At 52.4% G+C, this 23,121-nt stretch overlaps 1 protein-coding gene across 2 annotated transcripts; it reads right to left on the reverse strand.

Moving 5' to 3' along the window:
* Nucleotides 1-297: 297 nt before the first annotated feature.
* On the reverse strand, nucleotides 298-8,952 carry LOC125632991 (uncharacterized). 2 transcript variants are annotated; one of them, XM_048842038.2, is made up of 4 exons: nucleotides 8,841-8,952; nucleotides 5,222-5,898; nucleotides 2,785-2,988; nucleotides 298-1,676 (listed from the first exon to the last, which is right to left on the reverse strand). In XM_048842038.2, the coding sequence occupies exons 2-4, from the start codon at nucleotides 5,757-5,759 to the stop codon at nucleotides 643-645; spliced, it is 1,776 nt and encodes a 591-aa protein (XP_048697995.1). In that variant the 5' UTR covers nucleotides 5,760-5,898; nucleotides 8,841-8,952; the 3' UTR covers nucleotides 298-642. The 2 variants fall into 2 exon arrangements, with proteins under 2 accessions (XP_048697995.1, XP_048697994.1); XM_048842037.2 differs by lacking the exon at nucleotides 8,841-8,952 and adding an exon at nucleotides 8,749-8,834.
* Between the last annotated feature and the right edge of the window lie 14,169 nt (nucleotides 8,953-23,121).

A 23,121-nucleotide genomic window follows, 5' to 3' on the forward strand; every position in this document is an offset into this window, starting at 1 on the left:
TGCAGTACATGCTCACCCACTTGCACTCAGACACGCACCACTATGGCCTTACACACTTCCCACTGCACACCAGCCCTGCAGAGCTCTCCCATACATGTGCCACATGCTCACACCCATGCATTGCTTACACATCTGCCACTGCAAGTTCACAAGCACATGCATTCGCGCCCCCCCCACATATCTGCAGTCCTGCCTGCAGCCCACACATTCACACCCCATTCTCACTGACATGCACACCACAGGCTCGCACACTTCTCCCCACATGTCGCACACCCACCCCACACACGCCTTCCCCCCCCCCCCCCCCCCCGGAGAGGTGCTGGTGCAGACACTCAAACTGCACCCACACCTGCCATAAACTTACACTGGCATTGTCGGTTCCCCAGCTCTCACACACGCACCGACGTGTTTGCACACCAGGCATATTCCCAAATGGTCCTCTCTCTCCCCCCCGCCACACACACGCCTCCAGCACACACACGCAGCCTCTGTAGCGGGCACCCCTCCCTCCCACCACACTCACCCCTGCCCTGCCATGTCCAGGCGCACGCCGCGTGCCCACCCCGTGCGCTCACCCCCAGACTCCGGGAGGGCTGTCCGCACACCGTGTCCGTCACTGTCCATGACAGCCCCCAGCCACTCCTAGCTATTGGTCAGGAAGAGGCGTCTGTGTTTGGAGGCGGAGCCACGCGGCCGGCCCCGGCGCCGGCCCCGCCCCCGGCTGCCATAGGGGTTCCTGCTGGCCATGGCGCTCTCTCCCCAGCCGGCGCTGCCCAGGGTCGGCCCGGGGAAGCTGACTTCCGCTTTGGGCGGCTGGTCTAGGAGCCCGCCGGCCTCGGCCTCGGCGGGCGGGGCCTGGCTCTGGCAGGCGCTGGCCCGCTCCTGCCGCAGGTACCGCAGCTCGTCCCGGATGTCCGTCAGGACGCCCAGCAAGCGGAACTGCAGCTCCCTGTCCCGCGCCCGCTCCTCCCGCTGCGTGGCCCGCTCCTCCTGCCACATGGCCAGCTCCTGGTGGTACAGCTGGTCCCACTGCTCCTCCAGGTCCAGCAGGCGGTGGATGTTAGTCCTCCAGCTCTCCCTCCTGCCCTCCCGCAGCCAAGAGCAGCCCAGGCCCCGCGAGGGCGGCACCGGGGCAGGGGGCTGGTCCTCCTGAGGCGAGGCGGAGGAGGGCAGGGACTCCTCGGTGAGCGCGCCATGCAGCGGGGAGCGCGCCTGCTGCTGCTCCTCCTCCTGCTGCTGCTGCTTCTCCCACGTGGGCCCCATCAGTACCCTGGGCAAGGAGCCCGCCTCGGGGCCCCGGCTGCCCTCCTCCTCTTCTGGCTGGGAGGCGTCCAGCACCCTGCCCAAGGAGGGGAGGTCGGAGACCCCTTCGTGGGCCCAGTCTGCGTGAGCGTCCACGTGGTTGAGCGTATCCTCGGGGAGGGAGCTCATGGAGCCCTGGGAATTGCACCGGCGGATGAGCATGGCCTGCCGGGATGCCTTCGCGCTTTCCTCGGCCGACAGCTGGGACTCTGGGACAGGCTGAAGGCCCATCGCTGCGCCGGGGCACCCGTCCACCTCCTGGCCTTCCCGCTCTTCTTCCTCCGACATGGAGGCGTAGGAGACAAGGGACTCGTTTCTCAGAGGCGGGGACATGGCCGACATCTCTGGAGTTCGCAGCTCCGGCCCCGATTCGGCTGAAACAGAAGAGAAGCTAGCAGGTAAGTCTATCTGCTTCACCATCTGTGGCGCCATGCATTAGATTCCCAATTGGTCCCCTCTCCCCACATCCCTGGGAACACCCCAGGATCATCTTCTTACTAAAAATCCACTCAAAGCAGCCACAGACACACAGACCCCTGGCAGGGCTGCATGGGCACTGCTCAGACCCACCAGGAACGTTCAGTATCCTTTCCTGACAGCAGCCAGAACCTGCTACTTTGCTGGCAGGTGTAAGAAGCCTGCGGTAGCAGATATGGGATAATCTGGCCCCACAGTGGGAGTCTCCTCCTAAACCCCAATACTTTGAGGCTGTCTTGAGCCCTGAACCATGAGGTTGTTACATCCCTTCCAATTTATTTTTGAGGATTAAGTTGGATAATGCTGGCTAGTTTGCTCATCCATATAAATGCTCACTCTATCTTGGAATCTTGCTAAATTCTTGACCTCAACAATATCCAGTGGCAGTGAGTTCCACAGGCTACTTGTGTGCTGCAGGAAAAATGTTTATTGTCTAGGATCAGTTTGAAATTTGCTGCCTTTTCGTTTCATTGACTGTCTCCTTGTTCTTGTGTTAGGAGACCTGGACACTAGAGGGCAAGAGCACTGGAATAGTCACCCACAGTTTGAGCATTGTGAATGCACAAGTGTTTGCCCTGAAGCTAACCACTGGGCTGTTCGAAGCGGACAGTGGAGACACATCTTTGCAAAGAGTTTCTCCAGAAGTGCATGGAGATCTGAGATTTGACTATGGGGCCCTACTCCATTCCGGGTGTAACTTCACTGGGGCTACGTAATGGACATGCTTGGCCCAGGTTCTCAGAGTCACAATCATTTCACCATTTTTAATAACAAATGTAACCACTCCTTGGCCTTCAACAGCATCCCCACCGCGGCGCCTGCAGGAGACAGCGCGTCACAAAAAAGTCATTATTAGTGTGATCATTTTCCCCATGCTCAGGAGCCTCTGGCTGAGCCTTTAACAGGCACCAGCCACTGCTTTCCCCAACTATCAAAGAGGCCTGTGCCCTGGACAGTCAGCCTGGCCTTCACTGTGGCTACTGGCAGCTTCTCCATTACTCCTACCTGAACTGCTCTGCCCCTCGCCTCGGCTGTATTCACAGATCACAGAAGGGTCTGGACTCTGGACTGCGAGCCGAGGCACGGCGGAACCTTCCACGTCAGGCAAAGAAGAGGGCTGCCCGTTGGTGTCTATGTAGATGCTGGGGTGGCTGACTGCAGGCTGGAAGGCCATGATCGATTGTTTGGACGCACCTGGGAAGAACAAGTCTGCAAGAGAAAGACGATTGACTTAAGAGGATAGCGACTATCATGCTATCACAGGCTAGGATTCCCCAAGGGAAACATCCTATAGGACTTTTCATAGATCCCAAGGCCAAGAGGGACCATTGTGATCATCTGGTCTGACTGCCTGCATAGCCCAGGCCAGGGAACTGCCCCAAAATGATTCTTAGAGCAGATACTTTAGAAAAACATCCAACCTTGGCTGAAAATTGTTAGTGAAGGAGAATCCACCACCACGCTTGGTCAATTCTTCCAACAGTTAATTACTCTCACCATTAAAAATGTGTGTGTCATTTCCAATCTGAATTTGTCTAGCTTAACCCAGCCATTGGAATTGGAATGAACCCCACAGAGGCATGTAAAAATTACTCCAACAAACTACAGAACTTAAGTGAACTAGATGCTTTCTATAGGTTTTCAGAACAGCCCTATAAAATTCTATAGCAGGGAGATCAGTCTCTGATCAGCGCTCCAGGACGGTCCAAAAACACCCTACAGAAAGATCAGGATTTTCTATGAAGTCCAACAGGATATTTCCATTGTGTTTTTATATAAGCCGTGTTTAGCCCAAAAACAGCCTGGATTTTTTACAGTATACATTTAAATTAACAATTTGTGCTTGTATGTCCCTCCTTCACCAAAAGCTAGTGATCTGATCTGATCTTAAAGGTGAGCAGCAAAGGGAACGAAAATTGAAGTTGGCCCCTTTTATTTATTTTTGGTCCTCTATAAAGTATAAAAGGCTGCCTGAAATGGTTCTTTAAACAAACAAAAAACCCAAGGTTTTGTTTGTTTGACCTTCAACATATTGAGAATGTCCAGTCTGGTCTTTCCTGCTTTAGTGGTAGTTCCAGACATCTGGACTAGGAGCTCTCTCCATGTTTCGCTGAAGGAGGAGAGAGTCTTTAACCCTGAGGTTTCTCTCCCAAGTGTGTCTCATGCACTTGAGTTAAATAGTGGGTAACAAAAAGCAAATAAAACAAAGAGTTTTAATCACTCTGGAAAAAAAATCACTCTCTCAATTAGGCCCCACTCCTTCAAGGTACTTAAGCACATGCCTAACTTTAGCACCAAATCAGCAAAGCACTTAAGCACATGCTTAACTTTAAGCAGTGTGGGTAAGTATAACTGAAGTCAAAGCATGTGCTTAAGTGCTTTGATTAAGAGGGATGGCCTTGAGTATGTTTAAAAAGTTAGACAGGTGCATAAGTGCTTTGCTGAATCAGAGCCTTCATCAGGTGACTCTTGACATCAGACAAATCATGCATGTTCCTTCAAGTTCTACAGTAGAGCAGAGAGTCTCACAGGAAAAAGAGACCAGAGGAAACCTACATTTCTAATGTAAAAACAAGCAGACTCCCTTGTGCCTCCCCATCCCCCACTTTTGGTTTTTGGGTGTGGGGGGAGAAACTTTTCAACCCTACTTGATACACCTGAGGACTTGTTGTCACTGCAGAGTTAACTCGAGTGCTGCCCAAATCCTGCCCACACCCAAAAGCCCTGAACTCCGGTTGGCTGGCTTATCCAAGGACAGAGGCTAAAGCTCAAGTGAGCACAACGTGTCAGCAAGTGCAACCACTGCACAGCTCCAGTGCCATTTCACAGTGGCACTGTTGACTCCGAAGAACACATGCCCATGCAGTCAAAAGAGGGCACGAACCCATGATTTTCCCCCTTGCAAGTCACCTGTAAAAGGGATGCGATCAGGCTAGACGCAGTATTTAGAGGTTTTTAAAAACAAAAAAGTTTTACAAAACCGAAGAGCAACAGGAATATTTTCACCATTTTTTAAAAAAATTCCAGGGAAAACTATTTCCTTTAGTTTGGCTATTTGAGTATAAACATTTCCCAGCAGCCTTTGCCACCCAGACATGACAGTATTCTCCTACTGCAGGAAAACCCAAAAGGGAGACTGACTAGAAAAAAGGCAAAACTGACAAGTCTTTTTTCACTATCCTCTCTGAGCTAGCACAATAAGTAAATGTTCACCAGGAACGAAGTCCCAGAGGGCCAGGGATTTGTTACATTACTGTTAGGTGAGGCTGATGTGTTCAGATGATGACAACAGGATGGAAACAGATATTCATGAAAGCCCCTTTCCCTGGAGAAATGGTCTTCTGGCTCCATCTCCTTTACCCATAGACCTCCCTGACCCTACCACCATTGTGAGCTCATGTGCATCAGACCTGCTATCAGAGAAACCCAAAGGTTAGCTCACCGGGGTCAAAGATGATCTCGGGCTCTGAATCATGGCTGGCCTGTAAGAAGGTAGAGGCCACCATCTTCTCCAGGGGAGTGAGGCGGGGTTTGTGGAGAGGCCCTCCTGCCCTGTTCATAGGGGGATGCTTCTTTGAGGTGATCTTCTTCTTGACGTCCAGCCGAAGGTCTCGCCACTTGTGCTTGAGATCATCAATGGAGCGCTCCGTGTAGCCCAGGAAGTTGACCCGGCTCTGGATCTGGGTCCACAGCTGCTTCCGCCGCACAGGGTGAGCTCGGAGGGATTCGGAGCCGTAGAGGGCGCTGAAGTGCCGAACCACGTTCCAGACCAGAGTCTCAGTCTCGTCGTTGGAGAAATTGGCTTTCCTCTTCCGGCCAGATGTGGCCAACCCCTGGGAGGCTGCAGCAGAAGTGGAAGGGGCACAGTTGAACCTAGGTCCCCACTCCTCTCGGTCGGCTCCTGAGGAAAACATTGGGCTCCGGGACCCAGAGGGAGCCGAAGAAGGAGGAGCAGAAGCCAGAGCAGCTGAGGAATCCATGGTGCCAAGGGGAAAAAGGCCTGGAGCCAATCCTGCTCCGGGACACAAATCCGGACGGATATGGGTGGTTTGGGAGGATTAAAGAACTGCTCCAGAGTGCCAGGTGGCGGGGGAGACGCTCATCCCAGCTTGAAAGCACCTGAGAGAGGAGAAAAAGCCAGAGGTAAAGGCGGGCTGTCTAAGCACCCTCCTTAGACAATCCATCTTGTAGTGGAAGAGTTGATAACCCCCAGTTAGACCCATTAGCCCACTCCAAGCCTGGGATCCTCCGTGGGTGGAGAACCAGAGCCAACACCTGCTTGGTCAGACATGCATGACAGAAGAAAGACTTGCCCGTCCTGCTAAGCGCTCTGTGCCTCAGTTTCCACATGTGCGAATGGAGATAATACTGCACCCCTGCCACACTGGGGAGTTGTGAGGACTGCAAGGTGCACAGAGACCATGGAGATGGGGACCAGGAAAGTACCGAAACAGCTGGATATCAGACCTGGTCCAAAATTGCCCAACAGAACCATGGTTTTCGGTCAGAAAACGCCCCTTTGTCAAAATCGAACCGTTCCACGGGAACCTGCCCATGCCAGCGAAATTTGGTTTAGAAAGGGGGAAAAACCGTGAAATCGAGCTTTTGCACAAGGCTTGAAACGGCCCCTTGAGACCTTAGCCGGGCGGAACGCTCCAATGTCTCGTTTCAAAGTGACTTCGTCTGGAATTTGTCTGGTTTCGTGATATTATGATTTCACTTGTAGATATCACTCTATAGCTTATAAAATAAAATATAGCTATAGCCCACACATGCACCCATACTGTGTATACACACGCACACACAGAGCACTACCAAGCGCACAGACTCATAGCGTGTGCAGCCGCACGCACGCGGGCACGCGCGCGCGCACACAGGGCTATGCCGGGCACACACACACGCACGCGCACACACGCACACAGGGCTATGCCGCGCACACACACACGCACGCGCACACACAGGGCTATGCCGCGCACACACGCACGCACGCGCACGCGCACAGGGCTATGCCGGGCACACACGCACGCGCACACACGCGCACACACGCACACAGGGCTATGCCGCGCACACACGCACGCACGCGCACACACGCACACAGGGCTATGCCGGGCACACGCACGCACGCGCACACACGCACACAGGGCTATGCCGGGCACACGCACGCACGCGCACACAGGGCTATGCCGGGCACGCGCACGCGCACACACACAGGGCTATGCCGGGCACGCGCACGCACACACACAGGGCTATGCCGGGCACGCGCACGCACGCGCACGCACACACACACACAGGGCTATGCCGGGCACGCGCGCACGCACACACGCGCACGCACACAGGGCTCTGCCGGGCACGCGCGCGCACACGCGCACGCACACAGGGCTCTGCCGGGCACGCGCGCGCACACGCGCACGCACACAGGGCTCTGCCGGGCACGCGCGCGCACACGCGCACGCACACAGGGCTCTGCCGGGCACGCGCGCGCACACGCGCACGCACACAGGGCTCTGCCGGGCACGCGCGCGCACACGCGCACGCACACAGGGCTCTGCCGGGCACGCGCGCGCACACGCGCACGCACACAGGGCTCTGCCGGGCACGCGCGCGCACACGCGCACGCACACAGGGCTCTGCCGGGCACGCGCGCGCACACGCGCACGCACACAGGGCTCTGCCGGGCACGCGCGCGCACACGCGCGCACACACAGGGCTCTGCCGGGCACGCGCGCGCACACACGCACACACAGGGCTATGCCGTGCACACGCGCGCACACACGCACACACAGGGCTATGCCGTGCACACGCGCGCACACACACGCACACACAGGGCTATGCCGTGCACACGCGCGCACACACACGCACACACAGGGCTATGCCGTGCACACGCGCGCACACACACGCACACACAGGGCTATGCCGTGCACACGCGCGCACACACATGCACACACAGGGCTATGCCGTGCACACACGCACACACACACGCACACACACACACAGGGCTATGCCGTGCACACGCACACACAGGCACACACTCTCCAAGCTCAACATTTTCTGCATACCACGGCCGGCTGGGGAGCTAATCTGCTCTGCTCTGCTCTGCTCCCCCCGCCCCAGCGCTGAGCCGCTCAGCGGCCTCCTGCGAGCGCAGCCCGCCCGGCTGGGGCCGGCCCCCCGCGCCCGGCCCCCCCGGGCTGCTCCTGCGGCAGCGGCGGGGCTGGCAGGCGGCAGCCTTTTGTTCGCTTCCCCCTCCCCCGCTCGGCGGGGCGCGGGTCGGAGCCAGCGGCGCGGCTGGGGCTGCAGGGCTGGACAGGGACGGGGCTGGACAGGGACGGGACAGGGACTGGGGCGGGGGGGGGGGAGGGACGGGACAGGACTGGGGCGGGGGGGGGGGAGGGACGGGACTCCTGGGCCCTTCCCAGGGGCCGCCCGCACCGCACCCTGCTGCCCCAGCCCCGCGCCCGGCGGCGGAGCGCGCCCAGCCCGGGGCGCCCCGGCCCCCGCCGAGGACAATGGGAGCCCCGGGCGGGCTCCGCGGTGCCGGAGCCGCCCCCCCTCCGCCTGGCTCGGCTCCAGCCCGGCCGAGCCGCCGCTGCAGCAGGGAGAGGCGCGCGGAGCCCCCGGGGCCAGCCCGGCCGGCGGCTCAAGTTCTGGTGCCGCCGGGGAAGGGCCCTGCCCCCCGGGGCGAGGGGGGGGGAACCCCGGCCCCCTGCCGGGACCCGCGCTCCCGCCGCCCCTCCGGCCAGCGCCGCAGCCAGTGGGTCCCGCTGCCAGAGCGGGGGCCAGCGGCGAGAGCCTGCGTCGCCCCCCGGGCAGGGCTCGCGGCAGGCTCGGCTCCGCTGCCGGGGGCGGCCCGGACGGGGCGGCCCGGCCCGGCGCTTCGCCCTTGTCCGCGAACTCCCAGCCCCGCCGCTCGCCCCGTGCCCCGGCTGCTGGGGCCAAGCGGCCCCGCCGCGCCCGCTGCCCACGGCCCACCTGAGCAGGGCGCCCGGCGGCGGCGCTCGGGTCCCCCCAGCGCCCGGCCGCAGGCTGGGCTCCGCGCCCCGGCTCCCCGCGCCCGCACTCACGGCGCTTGGCGCTGGGCGCTCCAGCTTCTTGGGCTAATGGCTCCTGACTCAGAGGAACTCGCCTTCATTTCCTCTGCCTCCGAGTGGCAGGCACGGCGAGCCGCCGGCGAGCCTGCTGCTGCCCTCTGCTGGCTCCCGACCCACGGAGGCTTGTTCTCCAGCGGGGGTGGTGGGGGGAGAGGTCAGCTACAGGGTTTGCTTGTTGGAGGCACCCTGCACACGGTCTAATAAACGGACACCCCCCCCCCCCCCCGCTCCACCTTGGCTTGGCACAAATGCTGCCTTCTCCCTCCTCCTCTTTCTGCTTGGCTGAGTTCCCCAACACCGAAACCTGGGATGGAGCAGGTGGAAAGCAGCCCTCAGGCCAGGAGAGATGGCCTCTACTCTGGGCTCTGCTACAGCCTTCCTGTGTACCCTTGGCCACATCCCCTAGCCTCTCTGTGCTTCAGGTCCCCAGCACGAAACTGGGGACAGTGATGCTCCCCTACCTCACAGGGAGCAGGTGAAGATTAACCCATAAATATCTGGGAGGAGGTGCTCAGATGAGGGGGGGCGTCTAGGCAGATAAAAAGATTGCAGTTACATGATGCAATTTTTCTCTGTTTCTGTATAGTTTTGTTTCTCTTATCTCCCAGCCCCAGTCTGTTATATCCACTTGTTGCATCCTGACACCTAGATGGTGAACTCTCTGGGGCAACGAGTGTTTTCTGTGTTACTTCTCTGTGCAGCAGCTAGCATAATGGGCCGTGTGTCTTACATTCAAACAATATACAAGGAATAGCAGCTTTCATGTACACTAGATCCCCAACATGTTTTAGAATTAAATAAAACAGATAAGATAAAAAATAACAGAAGGGGAGAGAAACTGAGTGTAGGAAAAGGAATCTGAGAACCTAGCAAGCTACACATGCAGTCCACCTAGGGAGAACCTGGGCAGGATTTTTCCTGTTGCATACTCAAGATAGTTCAGTCCAAAGCTGACTGCAAAGAATTACAAAGGGGTCTCACTAAACTGGGTGACTGGGCAACCACATGACAGATGAAATTCAGTGTTGATAAGTGCTAGATAATGCACACTGGGAAAAATAATTCCAACTATACATACAAAATAATGGGACCTAAATTTGCTGTTACCACTCAAGAAAGTGATCTTGGCATCATTGTGGATAGTTCTCTGAAAATAACAGTCAAAAAAGCAAACAGAATGTTAAGTACCATTAGGAAAGGGATAGAAAATAAGACAGAAAATATCATAATGCCTCTATATAAATCCATGGTGCACCCACATCTTGAACATTGTGCCCGGTTCTGGTCACTCCATCTGAAAAAGGACAGAGTGGAACTGGAAAAGTTTCAGAGAACAGCAACAAAGATAATCAAGGGTATGGAACAGCTTCTATCTGAGGAGATATTAAAAAGATTAGGGCTGTTCATCTTAGAAAAGAGACAACTAAAGCAGGGTATGATAGAAGTCTATCAAATCATGAATGGTGTGGAAAAAGGGAATAGAGAAGTGATATTTATCTGCTTCCACAATACAAAAACTCGGGGTTACTCAATGAAATGAATAGGCAGCAGGTTGAAAACAAACAAAAGGAAGTACTTCTTCACACAATGCACAGTCAAGCTGTGGAACTCATTGCCTGGGGATGTTGTGCAGGCCAAAAGTATAACCGGGTTAAAAAAAAACCACTAGGTAAGTTCATGGAGGACAGCTCCATCAATGGCTGTTAGTCAAGATGGCCAGGATGCACCTCACTCATCGATTGTCCCTGAACCTCTGACTGTCAGAAGCTGGGACTGAACCACAGGGATGGATCACTCACAATTGCCCTGTTCTGTTCATTCCTTCTGAAGCACCTGGCCACGGTTGGAAGACAGGATACAGGACTAGATGGACCATTGGTCTGACGAAGTATGGCCATTCTTATGTTCTATATCCAGTCCAAGATGGAGGTTCCCTTGGGAGAGTAGCTCACGATCTAAGAGATTGGTAGAGAAAGTCAGGGGATTTGGCTGAGATTTGAAAAGCAGATGGCGAGCTGATAGGACAGAGGATTACGTGTTGTCTACACACACGTTAGAATCCATTTAACTACACCGATATAGTGAAAGTGGGACAACCCTCCTACTGTGCACGCAGTTCTGCTGGTATAAAGGAGCTTATCCTGGTTTAGCTGATACTTGCCAGAAAGGGGAATAAGCTATAAGGTGTCGTTATACTGGTGAGCCCATGTCCAGACTAGCAGTTATATTGATATAATGAAGGTGGTTAAAAAAAAAAATCACACCCTACTCGAAATAGTTATACCAGTACAAAAGCTATGTCTAGGTGAGGTCTTACAGGAAAGTTACAGGGAGAGAGTGGCCGCCCTGAGACTCGAGGAGAAATGCCTTTGTCCCTGGGGCTCCCCTGTGACCGGGGTACAGGGACCAAGTCAAGGACAGGATTGTGGGAGGTTCAAGAGACTAGTAAATCCCATCCCAAATGTGCATATTAGCAGATCATGGACAGCTGGTGGCACCCTCGAGACTGGATGCTGAGTCTCTCTGGAGGAGAAGAGCTGCTGTTAGAGAGGGAGTGAGCCCAGGAGGAGGAGCCAGCACCTAAACCGTATGGTGTGGGAGGAAAGAGGTGGCTGGTTCAGTTTCTGCCCGGTGACAGCGTGGCAACAACACCTGCAGCCCTGGAAACCAAAGGAGGGAGTGGAGTGGCAAAGCAAGATGTGGGGGAGTTTCAGTTTAGGCAGGGCGCAGGTGAAGCGTGAGGGTGTTTGCCTCTGGCTAGTGCACGGCCTCTGTCCCCAAGGAAGAGAATGGCTGTAAATGGTCATCAGCGAGGGCCAACCTTTCCTGGCGTTCTCTTTCCTCCAAAAAGAATTTCACAAAGGGCCTGATCCTGCCACTGCCAGGTCTGCGAGGGGCTGAGCACCCTCAGCTCCCACACCCTGCAATGTGCTTAATCATGACACAACAACACAGCCTGAGGAGCAGTTTGCTCAAGCGTGGGATTAAGAATATAAGATTGAGAACAGCCAGACTGGGTCAGACCAATGGGCCATCGAGCCCAGTATCCTGTCTTCCAACAGTGGCCAGTGCCTGGGCTTCAACGGGACTGTACAGAACAGTTAGAAGTTTAGGGTGACCCTGAGCATGGAATTGCATTCTTGACCATCTTGTCTAATAGCCATTGATGGACCTCTCCTGGATGAATTTATCTAATCCCTTTTCTGAAACAAGTTATACTTTTGGCCTTCACAGCATCCCATGACAATGAGTTCCGCAGGTTAACTGTGGATTGTGTGAAAAAGTACTTCCTCTTGTTTATATGAATCCTGCTGGCTATTAATTTCATCGGCTGATCCCTGTTTTTTGTATTATGGGAAAAGGTAAATACTACGTCTCTGTTCACTTTTTCCACACCATTCACGACTTTACAGACCTCTATCATACCCTCCCTTAGTTGTCTCTTTTCTAAGATAACAGCCGTAATCTTTTTAGTCTCTCCTCATATGGAAGCCATTCCATAGCCTTGATTATCTTTGTTCCCCTTCTCTGGACCTTTTCCAGTTCCACTCTATCCTTTTTGGGGTGACCAGAACTGGACATGATATTCAAGGTCTGGATTTATAGAGTGGCATTGGGATATTTTCTGTCTTATTCTCTACACTTTTTACTAATAGTTCCTAACATTGTTAGCCATTTTGACCCCTGCTGTGCACTGAGCTGAAATTTTCAGAGAAGTATCCATGGTGACTCCAGGATCTCTTTCTTGAGCGGTAACAGCTAATTTAGAACCCATAATTATATATGTGTAGTTGGGATTATTTTTTCCAATGTACATTACTTTGCACTCATCAATGTTGAATTTCATTTGCTATTTTGTTGCCCAGTCACCTAGTTTTGTGAGATCCCTTTGTCATTCTTCATAGCCTGTGTTGGATTTAACTATCTTGAATCATTTTGTATCATCCACAAATTTTGCCATTTCCCTGTTCAACCCCCATTAATGAACACATTGAACAGTACAGGTCCCAGCACAGATCCTGGGGGACCCTGCTGTTTAACTCTCTCCATTGTGAAAACTGACCATTTATTCCTACCCTTTGTTTCCTATCTTTTAACCAGTTATTGATCCATCAGAGGACCTCCCTATTATCTCATGACTAGTTAGTTTTCTTAAGAGCCTTTGGTGAGGGACCTTGTCCAAGGCTTTCTGAAAATCCAAGTACACTGTATTGACTGGATCACCCTTATCCACCTGCTTGTTCACACCCTCAAAAGAATTCTCCGAGATTGGTGAGGCATGACTTCCCTTTACAAAGGCCGTGTTGATTCTTCCCCAACAAATCATGTTTATGGATGTGTCTGATAATTCTGTTCTGTACTATAGTTTCTAGATGAGTTACTAGTCCATAATGCAGGAGTGGCTCATTTTGACAATTCTCTTTGGTAGATGAGCCCCTCACAGCAACTGAATTAATGGAAAAGTCCCTAGAAGCAGCTATTTAAAAAGTCCCAGCAGATTCAAGGGGTCTTGTATTGAGCTTTGTTGGAACTCTGCAACACCCGTCACAGCACTTTATCAGAGTCACCAGCTCAGCAAGCCATGGGCAGAGGTGACAGCATCTAACAAACGTCTTGAGTTAACCCTGATGCAGAGACATGCCAGGAAAGGAGAGAAGAAATACCATGGCACAAAGGCCAACCAGATACCCTGGCTGCAAGTGGCACAGAGTGTTAGAGCCAAACAGAAAGTGGCCGGCAGCCTGCCCAGTCAGCAGTGAGACCATTTACCCCAACAGCTGATGTCATAACCACCCCCAGGCTCAGTGCTACCGGAGGTGCAGGGGACATCTTGCTAGAAGCAAGGAGCACATTGGCTCTCTTGGTGATGGACGTCCACAACGCTACCACCAGTGTGCCTGTGACATGCTGTAACCAGCCCCACTGCAGGGAGTGGCTGTAGGACACCAGTCCCGAGTGGCCTGGTAGCTCATGGGGTGCACCATGCGCTCAGAGGAGTCCAAGCAACGGGCTCTACAGGCTCCAGCAGGGCTGGCACCTGCCTGGGCTTTCCTAAGATTGTCCCTCTTTTGAGGTGGCTGTCTCAGGAAATCTGCCAGGGTGCTCTGTACCCACTGCCAGCTATCCACTCTCGTGGGCTCAGGATCATCCCAGATGTCCCAATTCTTTGTCCCTCAGACTCCAGCCCTCCTGGGCTCCGCACACAACAGTCACACACCCTGAGTGACAGAGGGTTCCTTCCCTAGGGCTGGCCGAAATAAACAGCGGCAGGCACCCTGGGCATGGTTACTGCCCCAGTTAAACCAAGAGAATCCAACTGATCCTTGCCCAGTCCTTCGCAGCAGTCTAGTCCAGCGATATGACACTTAACAAAGGCCTGGGTAAGCTCTCCACATTGTCCGCTTGCCTGCAGGCCACAGCCCTGTGTCCTCCCACTGTAGCTACAGCCAGCACCAGGATGTGTCTGTCCGGCTCCCAGGGCCTCCAGCCCCAACTCTCAGGCTGCCCGCTCTCCAGCCGTCCCTCTGCAGCCAGCTCCCAGGCTGCGGCCTCCAGCTCCCTTCTGAGCCAGGTCCACTCTGACCTCCTTCACTGATTGCTGTGCTGGAGGGATTATGGAGTCCTCTGCAGGCTCGGTGTTAAACGAGGGGCTAGCACAGTGTCCCCCCCTCTCCCGATACACCCTCCCGAATGAGCCAGCAGGGTCCTTACAATGTCTCCATCCCCTTGGTGAAAATGAAAACCAGCCGCCACTGCAGCAAACACAGGCTCTAGGACGTAGTCCCACCGTAGCCACTGAGCAGAGCAGTTCTGAGGTCAACAAGTGGCTCTGTGATCAATAAGCCACTGAGGTTGAGAGGCTCTTATCTGTCAGGGTCTGGGGTCGTCTCCTGGCCTTCTTCCTTGACATCTCCACAGATGGGTTTATCCATGGCCTGTGTTGGTCTGTGATTGGCATTATCGGGATTATGGAAGACGTAACAGCAGCGAGAGGTCTGACACCATCCAATGGCTGGGAGTGAAAGCTAGAAACACACAGACTGGAAATAAGTCCTAAATTCTTAATGGTGAGAGTAAATAACCATTGGAACAATTTACTAAGGGTTGTGGTGGATCCTCCATTGCTGGCAATTTTTAAACAAGACTGGGTGTTTCTCCTAAAGGATCTGCTGTAGGGAAGTTATTTTGAGGACATTCTCTGGCCTGTGCTATACAGGAGGTCAGACTGGATGATCACTGTGGTCCCTTCTGGCCTTGGAATCCATGAATGGGGGCAGTCGGGACTGACTCCCATCGTCATGTGAGAGGGGGAGGAACCTGTGTAGCCCTGACCCCATCCAGTGACTGGGGCCAGGAAATAACATTCAATTGTCTTTTACCAAGCACTCCTATATTACAACCCGGCTAGCTCCAGCGTAGCCCGGTGGCTGCTGGCATTTAACCCGGCATGGGGTCTCGAGCTGACCTGAGCAGGATTTGAATGCCCGGTGGTCACAATGCTGGCGACCTGTCTACATTCGGGAAGCGGCAGGTAGAAACAAAGGATGGCGCAAAAGTGAACAGCTGGTCACGCAATGAGTGAGATGCTGGCAGAGGGAAAGGAACCTTGTGCACAGAAGGGAATGCTACCCGAGGAAAATAAGAATTTGTGGACTGGGGCAGTCGGTGGTGATTTTGGGCCCCACAGATCTGAAGAGCTCATTTTCCAAGCTGGAAGTTCATTTCCAACGAATGAGCACAGCAGCCATTAGGAGAGACTGAGCTGCAAGGGGAGGTAAAATGTAGAGGTCCGGGCACCAAAAAGCCAGATCTTCTGCCCTCTGCCCAGCAATCCCTGAGAAACGCGATTCCCCTAGAATCTGTAGATGGATAATTCAGAGGCGACAGTGACAGGGGAAGGGGCTGCAGGGGCTTCTGCCAAGGTGAGACCTGGGCAAGGACAATGGAGATCGGGTGGGATCTCTGGATTGGTCCTTTCAGGGGCTCTCTGTGGTCCTCAGAGTCTAACATTTTGTTAGTAATAATGGCAAGTTTTCAGCCCTTCTGGTTGGGTAGAGGCTTCTGAATGTAACCCTGTTTCCCTGCGGGATCTGCATTGATACTGGCTGCACCAGTAGCTGCCAAGGAAACATGACCTGCCCAGGGGTGGTGGTGCCCTTTAAAGGCTGATGTTGTTAGTCCTTTCACTGCTGAGCTTCATGTCAGAAACACCCGGCTGGAGCCCTCATCCAGCGAAACTAGATGCTCCTGAAGTCCCGCTCATTATAGAAGATATTCTGCAGCAATAAGGCTGAGTTTGGAAAACACACAGAATATTTGACTCTCTGATCACTGAAATACCAGCAGAAAAAAAATCTACCCTTTGGGCCTGATCCTAAGGGGCACTGAGCTCCTGCAGCTCCCTTTAATGCTTCCCCCAAATCATTCCATGGGGTTTACAGAACAAACCACAGGGCAGGTCTTTTCCCCAAGCACGGTGGGTTTCTCAGCTATCCCTTATCCCCCCCACATGGGATCTGAAGACTGCAGCACCCACACTCCCGCCCCCCCCCCGCCCTCCGCCAGCACAGATCCAATGTAGCTGTGTTACCAGGGCCATTCCTGGCTCCACCTCACCTCCCCAGGACCCCCATGAAAAGGGGGATTTCCCTTCCACAGAAAGGGCCCATGGACGAGATAATACAGCTCAGTTGCATGATTTTTCCGGGGTTTTCTCCATGCAGCTGATGGGGCAACCTCCCCAAACCCAAAACAAAACAAAACTACACCAGGCTGCGTGCCAGGGCCAGCCCGGGGACCTGGAGCAAGCTGCTCACTATCAGGCCCGAAGGGCAGAGATCAGTCTGGGACCAGGCCAGGTCAGGTAAAAGCTGCAAAGTCAGAGTCCATTACCAAACTGAGAGCTGGGGTCAGTCCAGACCCGGCCAGGTTCTTTCACCAGGGTTGTTACCTGCACAAAATTCTCTGTTACACACACTATAAGGCACCCACTTTACCCTAAATTTGTTGCCTGCACACCCTAGGACATCCCACCTATACCTAGTTCCTAGGGCTCAAGGCATAACCCAGTTGATTTAGGCACCCGTACCCTTTCCCAGTTCCTAGGGCTCCAGGCGAAAGGCACCTAACTTTACCCCTCCATAGGCTCTGGGCTGTACTCCTCCGTGGGCTCCAAGGGCTCCGGGTAAACACCATTCCCTGTGGACTCAGAGCAAACACCCATTCTCTGTGGACTCAGGGCTTAATCTTTTGTGGGTTTGTGGGGTCTTTTACCAGTGAAAGAGCTTTACACAGTTATATCCTACTTAACCTCTATTTATTAACAATTACCAAAACAGACTGTACACACTAAGCATACAGTGCTCACCACTCCCAATAAGACAGATGAACTTTTCTTGATGGCCAGTCAGGATCAGGTCATCTGGGGAAATTCCAGCTTCTGCCCGGTGTCATTAGCAGAGTGTTGAGGTCTGGCAGCTCTGAGCTTGGGGCTGTGTCCTGGAGTTGGTTCCAAAGAACTTCCTTTTGGACCCCAGTTTATATAGTGAAACTTGAGTCTTGCTTAGCTGCACTTTAACCAATCATTTTACTAAAATATTACTAAATCATTTTCTAAACAATCCAAACATGTTGTAAAACAATCCTTAAATCATAGAATATCAGGGTTGGAAGGGACCTCAGGAGGTCATCTAGTCCAACCCCCTGCTCAAAGCAGGACCAATCCCCACTAAATCATCCCAGCCAGGGCTTTGTCAAGCCTGACCTTAAAAACGTCTAAGGAAGGAGATTCCACCACCTCCCTAGGTAATGCATTCCAGTATTTCACCACCCTCCTACTGAAAAAGATTTTCCTAATATCCAACCTAAACCTCCCCCACTGCAACTTGAGACCATTACTCCTTGTTCTGTCATCTGCTCCCACTGAGAACAGTCTAGATCCCATCCTCTTTGGAACCCCCTTTCAGGTAGTTGAAAGCAGCTATCAAATCCCCCCTCATTCTTCTCTTCCGCAGACTAAACAATCCCAGTTCCCTCAGCCTCTCCTCATAAGTCATGTGTTCCAGTCCCCTAATCATTTTTGTTGCCCTCCGCTGATGTTTTCCAAATCCTTCTTGTAGTGTGGGGCCCAAAACTGGACACAGTACTCCAGATGAGGCCTCACCAATGTCGACTAGAGGGGAACGATCACGTCCCTCAATCTGCTGGCAATGCCCCTACTTATACAGCCCAAAATGCCATTGGCCTTCTTGGCAACAAGGGCACACTGTTGACTCATATCCAGCTTCTCGTCCACTGTAACCCCTAGGTCCTTTTCTGCAGAACTGCTGCCTAGCCATTCGGGCCCTAGTCTGTAGCGGTGCATGGGATTCTTCCGTCCTAAGTGCAGGATTCTGCACTTGTCCTTGTTGACCCTCATCAGATTTCTTTTGGCCCAATCCTCTCATTTGTCTAGGTCCCTCTGTATCCTATCCCTACCCTCCAGTGTATCTACCTCTCCTCCCAGTTTAGTGTCATCTGCAACCTTGCTGAGGGTGCAATCCACACCATCCTCCAGATCATTTATGAAGATATTGAACGAAACCGGTCCGAGAACCAACCCTTGGGGCACTCCACTTGATACCGTCTGCCAACTAGACATGGAGCCATTGATCACCACCTGTTGAGCCCGACAGTCTAGGCAGCTTTCTATCCACCTTATCGTCCATTCATCCAGCCCATACTTCTTTAACTTACTGGCAAGAATACTGTGGGAGACCATGTCAAAAGCTTGCTAAAGTCAAGAAACAACACATCCACTACTTTCCCCTCATTCACAGAAGCAGTTATCTCATCATAGAAGGCAATTAGATTAGTGAGGCATGACTTGCCCTTGGTGAATCCATGCTGACTGTTCCTGATCACTTTCCTCTCCTCTAAGTGCTTCAGAATTGATTCCTTGAGAATATCAGCGTTGGAAGGAACCTCAGGAGATCATCTAGTCTAACCCCCTTCTCAAAGCAGGACCAATCCCCAATTTTTTTTTGCTCCAGATCCCTAAATGGCCCCCTCAAGGATTGAACTTACAACCCTGGGTTTAGGAGGCCAATGCTCAAACCACTAAGCTATCCCTCCCCCTGAACTCAACCATCTCATGGTCACTGCCTCCCAGGTTCCCATCCACTTTTGTTTCCCCTACTAATTCTTCCTGGTTTGTGAGCAGAAGGTCAAGAAGAGCTCTGCCCCAGTTGGTTTCTCCAGTACTTGCACCAGGAAATTGTCCCCTACACTTTTCAAAAACTTCCTGGATTGTCTGTGCACTGCTATATTGCTCTCCCATCAGATATCAGCGTGATTGAAGTCTGCCATGAGAACCAGGGCCTGTGATCTAGTAACTTCTGCTAGTTGCCGGAAGAAAGCCTCGTCCACCTCATCCCCCTGGTCCGGTGGTCTATAGCAGACTCCCACCACGACATCACCCTTGTTGCTCACACTTCTAAACTTAATCCAGAGACTCTCAGGTTTTTCTGCAGTTTCATTCCGGAGCTCTAAGCAGTCATACTGCTCCCTTACATACAATGCAACTCCCCCACCTTTTCTGCCCTGCCTGTCCTTCCTGAACAGTTTATAACCATCCATGACAGTACTCCAGTCATGTGAGTTATCCTACCAAGTCTCTGTTATTCCAATCACATCATAATTCCTTGACTGTGCCAGGACTTCCAGTTCTCTCTGCTTGTTTCCCAGGCTTCTTGCATTTGTGTACAGGCACTTGAGATAACTTGCTGTTTGTCCTGCTTTCTTAGTAAGAGGCAGGAGCCCTCCCTTTCACGTTCTTCTGCTTGTGCTTCCTCCCGGTATCCCACTTCCCCACTTACCTCAGGGCTTTGGTCTCCTTCCCCCGGTGAACCTAGTTTAAAGCCCTCCTCACTAGGTTAGCCAGCCTGCTTGCAAAGATGCTCTTCCCTCTCTTCGTTAGGTGGAGCCCGTCTCTGCCTAGCACTCCTCCTTCTTGGAACACCATCTCATGGTCAAAGAATCCAAAGCCTTCTCTCTGACACCACCTGCGTAGCCACTTGTTGACTTCCGCGATTTGACGGTCTCTACCCCGGCCTTTTCCTTCCACGGTGAGAATGAATGAAAACACCACTTGCACCTCAAACTCCTTTATCCTTCTTTCCAGAGCCACGTAGTCCGCAGTGATCTGCTCAAGGTCATTCTTGGCAGTATCACTGATGCCCACGTGGAGAAGCAGGAAGGGGGAGCGATCCGAGGGCTTGATGAGTCTTGGCAGTCTCTCCGTCACATCGCGAATCCTAGCTCATGGCAAGCAGCAGACGTCTCGGTTTTCCCGGTCGGGGCGGCAGATAAATGACTCAGTCCCCCTGAGGAGAGAGTCCCTGACCACCACCTCCTGCCTCCTCCTCTTGGGAGTGGTGGTTGTGGAACCCCCATCCCTAGGACAGTGCGTCTCATGCCTTCCAATCGGCAGAGTCTCCTTCTGTTCCCTTCCCTAGATGTATCATCTAGCCCACTCTCTGCATTAGTACCTGTGGAGAGAACATGAAAACGGTTGCTTACTTGTATCTGTGCTGCTGGTACATGGACGCTCCCCTTTCTTTTTCTGGAGGTCACATGCTGCCAAATTTCTTCACCGTCCTCCTGTCCCCGCTGCGCAGCCTGCTCTGAATCTTCAGAACGTTGTGTCCGTAGAAGCATATCCTGACGTCTGTCCAGGAAATCTTCAGTTTCTCTTATGCAACGCAGGGTCGATACTTGTTTCTCCAGACCTTGAACCTTCTCTTCCAATATGGAGACCAGCTTGCACTGTGTACAGACAAAGTCACTTCTGTCCTGTGGAAGAAAGACAAACATGGCATACCCAGTGCAGGTCACAACAGCTGAATGCTCCCCATCTATATTACCTTCCTTCTACGAGCTTCCTCAGGAGTTGTAGTAACTACTCAGAGAAGCCGGCAAGATGTCAGCCTCAGTGGGCTCTCCCCGGGTGAACTCCCAGGCAAATTCCCTCTGTTAGCCTCTCTGCTGTTCACTGCTCAGCTGGTTCACAGCTGACTGGCTTTTTATAACAGTCAGGCCCACTCGAGGCTCACCTGGAAAAAAGCACTCCCAATTCACAACTTTTCAAACAAACAACCAATCAAGCACATGGTCAAACTGTTGAACTGTCCCCACAACAGACACTCAGATACTCACCAACACAGCCTCCCTAATGCAGCCCTTAGTGTACCTCCTCTCAGACAGATCCCAGGCAAACTCCCTCTGTTAGCCGCTCTGCTGTTCGCCGCTCCATACCTCAATCATACCTCACCACCATGGCTGATTTACACCTAGCAAAATTAGTTATGCAACTGACAGAAGCAATCAAAGAGCCAGACAGAGACCATACAGATAAACAATAGAGAAGTAGGGACCATAAAGGCAAAACAATAAAGAAATAGGAATTTCACAACCACAATTTGATAAGTGATTTCTTGTCATACAGAATGCTATCAAACAAAGTTTTCTTTAACCATCTTAAGATCTGTTTCTTTATCTTGTGATGATGGGTGTTATTAGGACAGGATTCCTTCTGAACAGCCCAATATTACATTTTTTTAATGTTATTTAGATGGAATGTGAGGATGTGACTTTCTGCTTCTTAGCTCATGGCTGCTGCTCTCTTAATATGGCCACAGACAAAGGCCTCATCCTTACAGGGTCAGCCACAGTCTTAGGCCAAAGACAGAAAACCAGGGATGGGGGTAAGGAGCCAAGCCTATGTTGAGAGCTGGGAGTATGAGATCAAGGCAGGTGTGCACCAGAGGTCTGTGTTACTCAGACAGCTCCCAGAAATGGCTTCCTAGTTTATATGGGAAATGCCCGCCAATCAGGAAACCACAGAGGGCTGTTGCTCATGCCCCTTAGGGCAGGACTTCCTGCAGGGGTCAATCTCTCAGCACCATGTGGTGGCCACCCTGTCTGAGCCCCAGGTGGTGAGGCAGAATCAGCAGCTGCCTCAAACCCTTCCAATCCTGGTTGTAGGCTGTGGGTTCTTACATCAAGATTCAGGGTGTCAGAAGGTGCTGAGTGTATAATGCTTCTGATTGCAGGGCCCAGTGGGGTTAGGTGACATCGCTGTCTGTGTCTCCTGGGAAGAGTGGAAGGTTGTAGCTGTATCAGGATTTGATGAGGGAGAAGTGCTAAATGTTGACCTAGCTGGGTAAGGATGTCAGACCTAGGAGTAAATTGCTTCTGGATTCTCAGGGATTTCCCTAGACACACACACCCCTGAATTTTCCCAGCACCCCCACAGTGGTCAACTAATTAAGCAGTGTTGCCAATATAGTTATTGGTTGGAAATCTGATTTGAAATTGAAACTTTAATTCACACTTTAAAAGCATATACGTGATGTGATAAAATACTTATACCTGAAAAAGCATAACAGCGTTTGAAAAGTATGAACAAATACTGGCTTCCTCACATAGCTGTTGTTTTTTATGACAATGTCGGCGCATTTGTTTTGGGGATGTTGGCTAATGTAATAATTTATATTCTGATTTGTAAGCAAGGTCTGAGTGAGCTCTTCCCTGACAGCTAGTGATCAGCTGGGGGATGAGGGAGAAAGGCTTACATGAACACACCTACGCTGCCTCCGTATCCAAGCAGACAGATTTGTGTTGCCTAAGTGATCAATTTTTGCTGGTGTTGGGTTACAGTTTTGGCTGGTGTTGGGTGACAAATCGTTTCTCAGCCTAGGTGGCTAAGATCATGTGTAGTATAAATTCTAAGCTACTGAGGGACAATCTTCACTCACTGATATATTTGCTTTCCACAACCAACCATACAATGGTCCAGGGACATCTACATAGAATCACAGAATATCAGGGTTGGACGGGACCTCAGGAGGTCATCTAGTCCAAACCCTGCTCAAAGCAGGACCAATCCCCAACTAAATCATCCCAGCCAGGGCTTTGTCAAGCCTGACCTTAAAAACGTCTAAGGAAGGAGATTCCACCACCTCCCTAGGTAATGCATTCCAGTATTTCACCACCCTCCTACTGAAAAAGATTTTCCTAATATCCAACCTAAACCTCCCCCACTGCAACTTGAGACCATTACTCCTTGTTCTGTCATCTGCTCCCACTGAGAACAGTCTAGAGCCATCCTCTTTGGAACCCCCTTTCAGGTAGTTGAAAGCAGCTATCAAATCCCCCCTCATTCTTCTCTTCTGCAGACTAAACAATCCCAGTTCCCTCAGCCTCTCCTCATAAG

This window comes from Caretta caretta, chromosome 2 (genome assembly GCF_965140235.1).
Source record: "Caretta caretta isolate rCarCar2 chromosome 2, rCarCar1.hap1, whole genome shotgun sequence".
Lineage (NCBI taxonomy): Eukaryota > Metazoa > Chordata > Testudines > Cheloniidae > Caretta > Caretta caretta.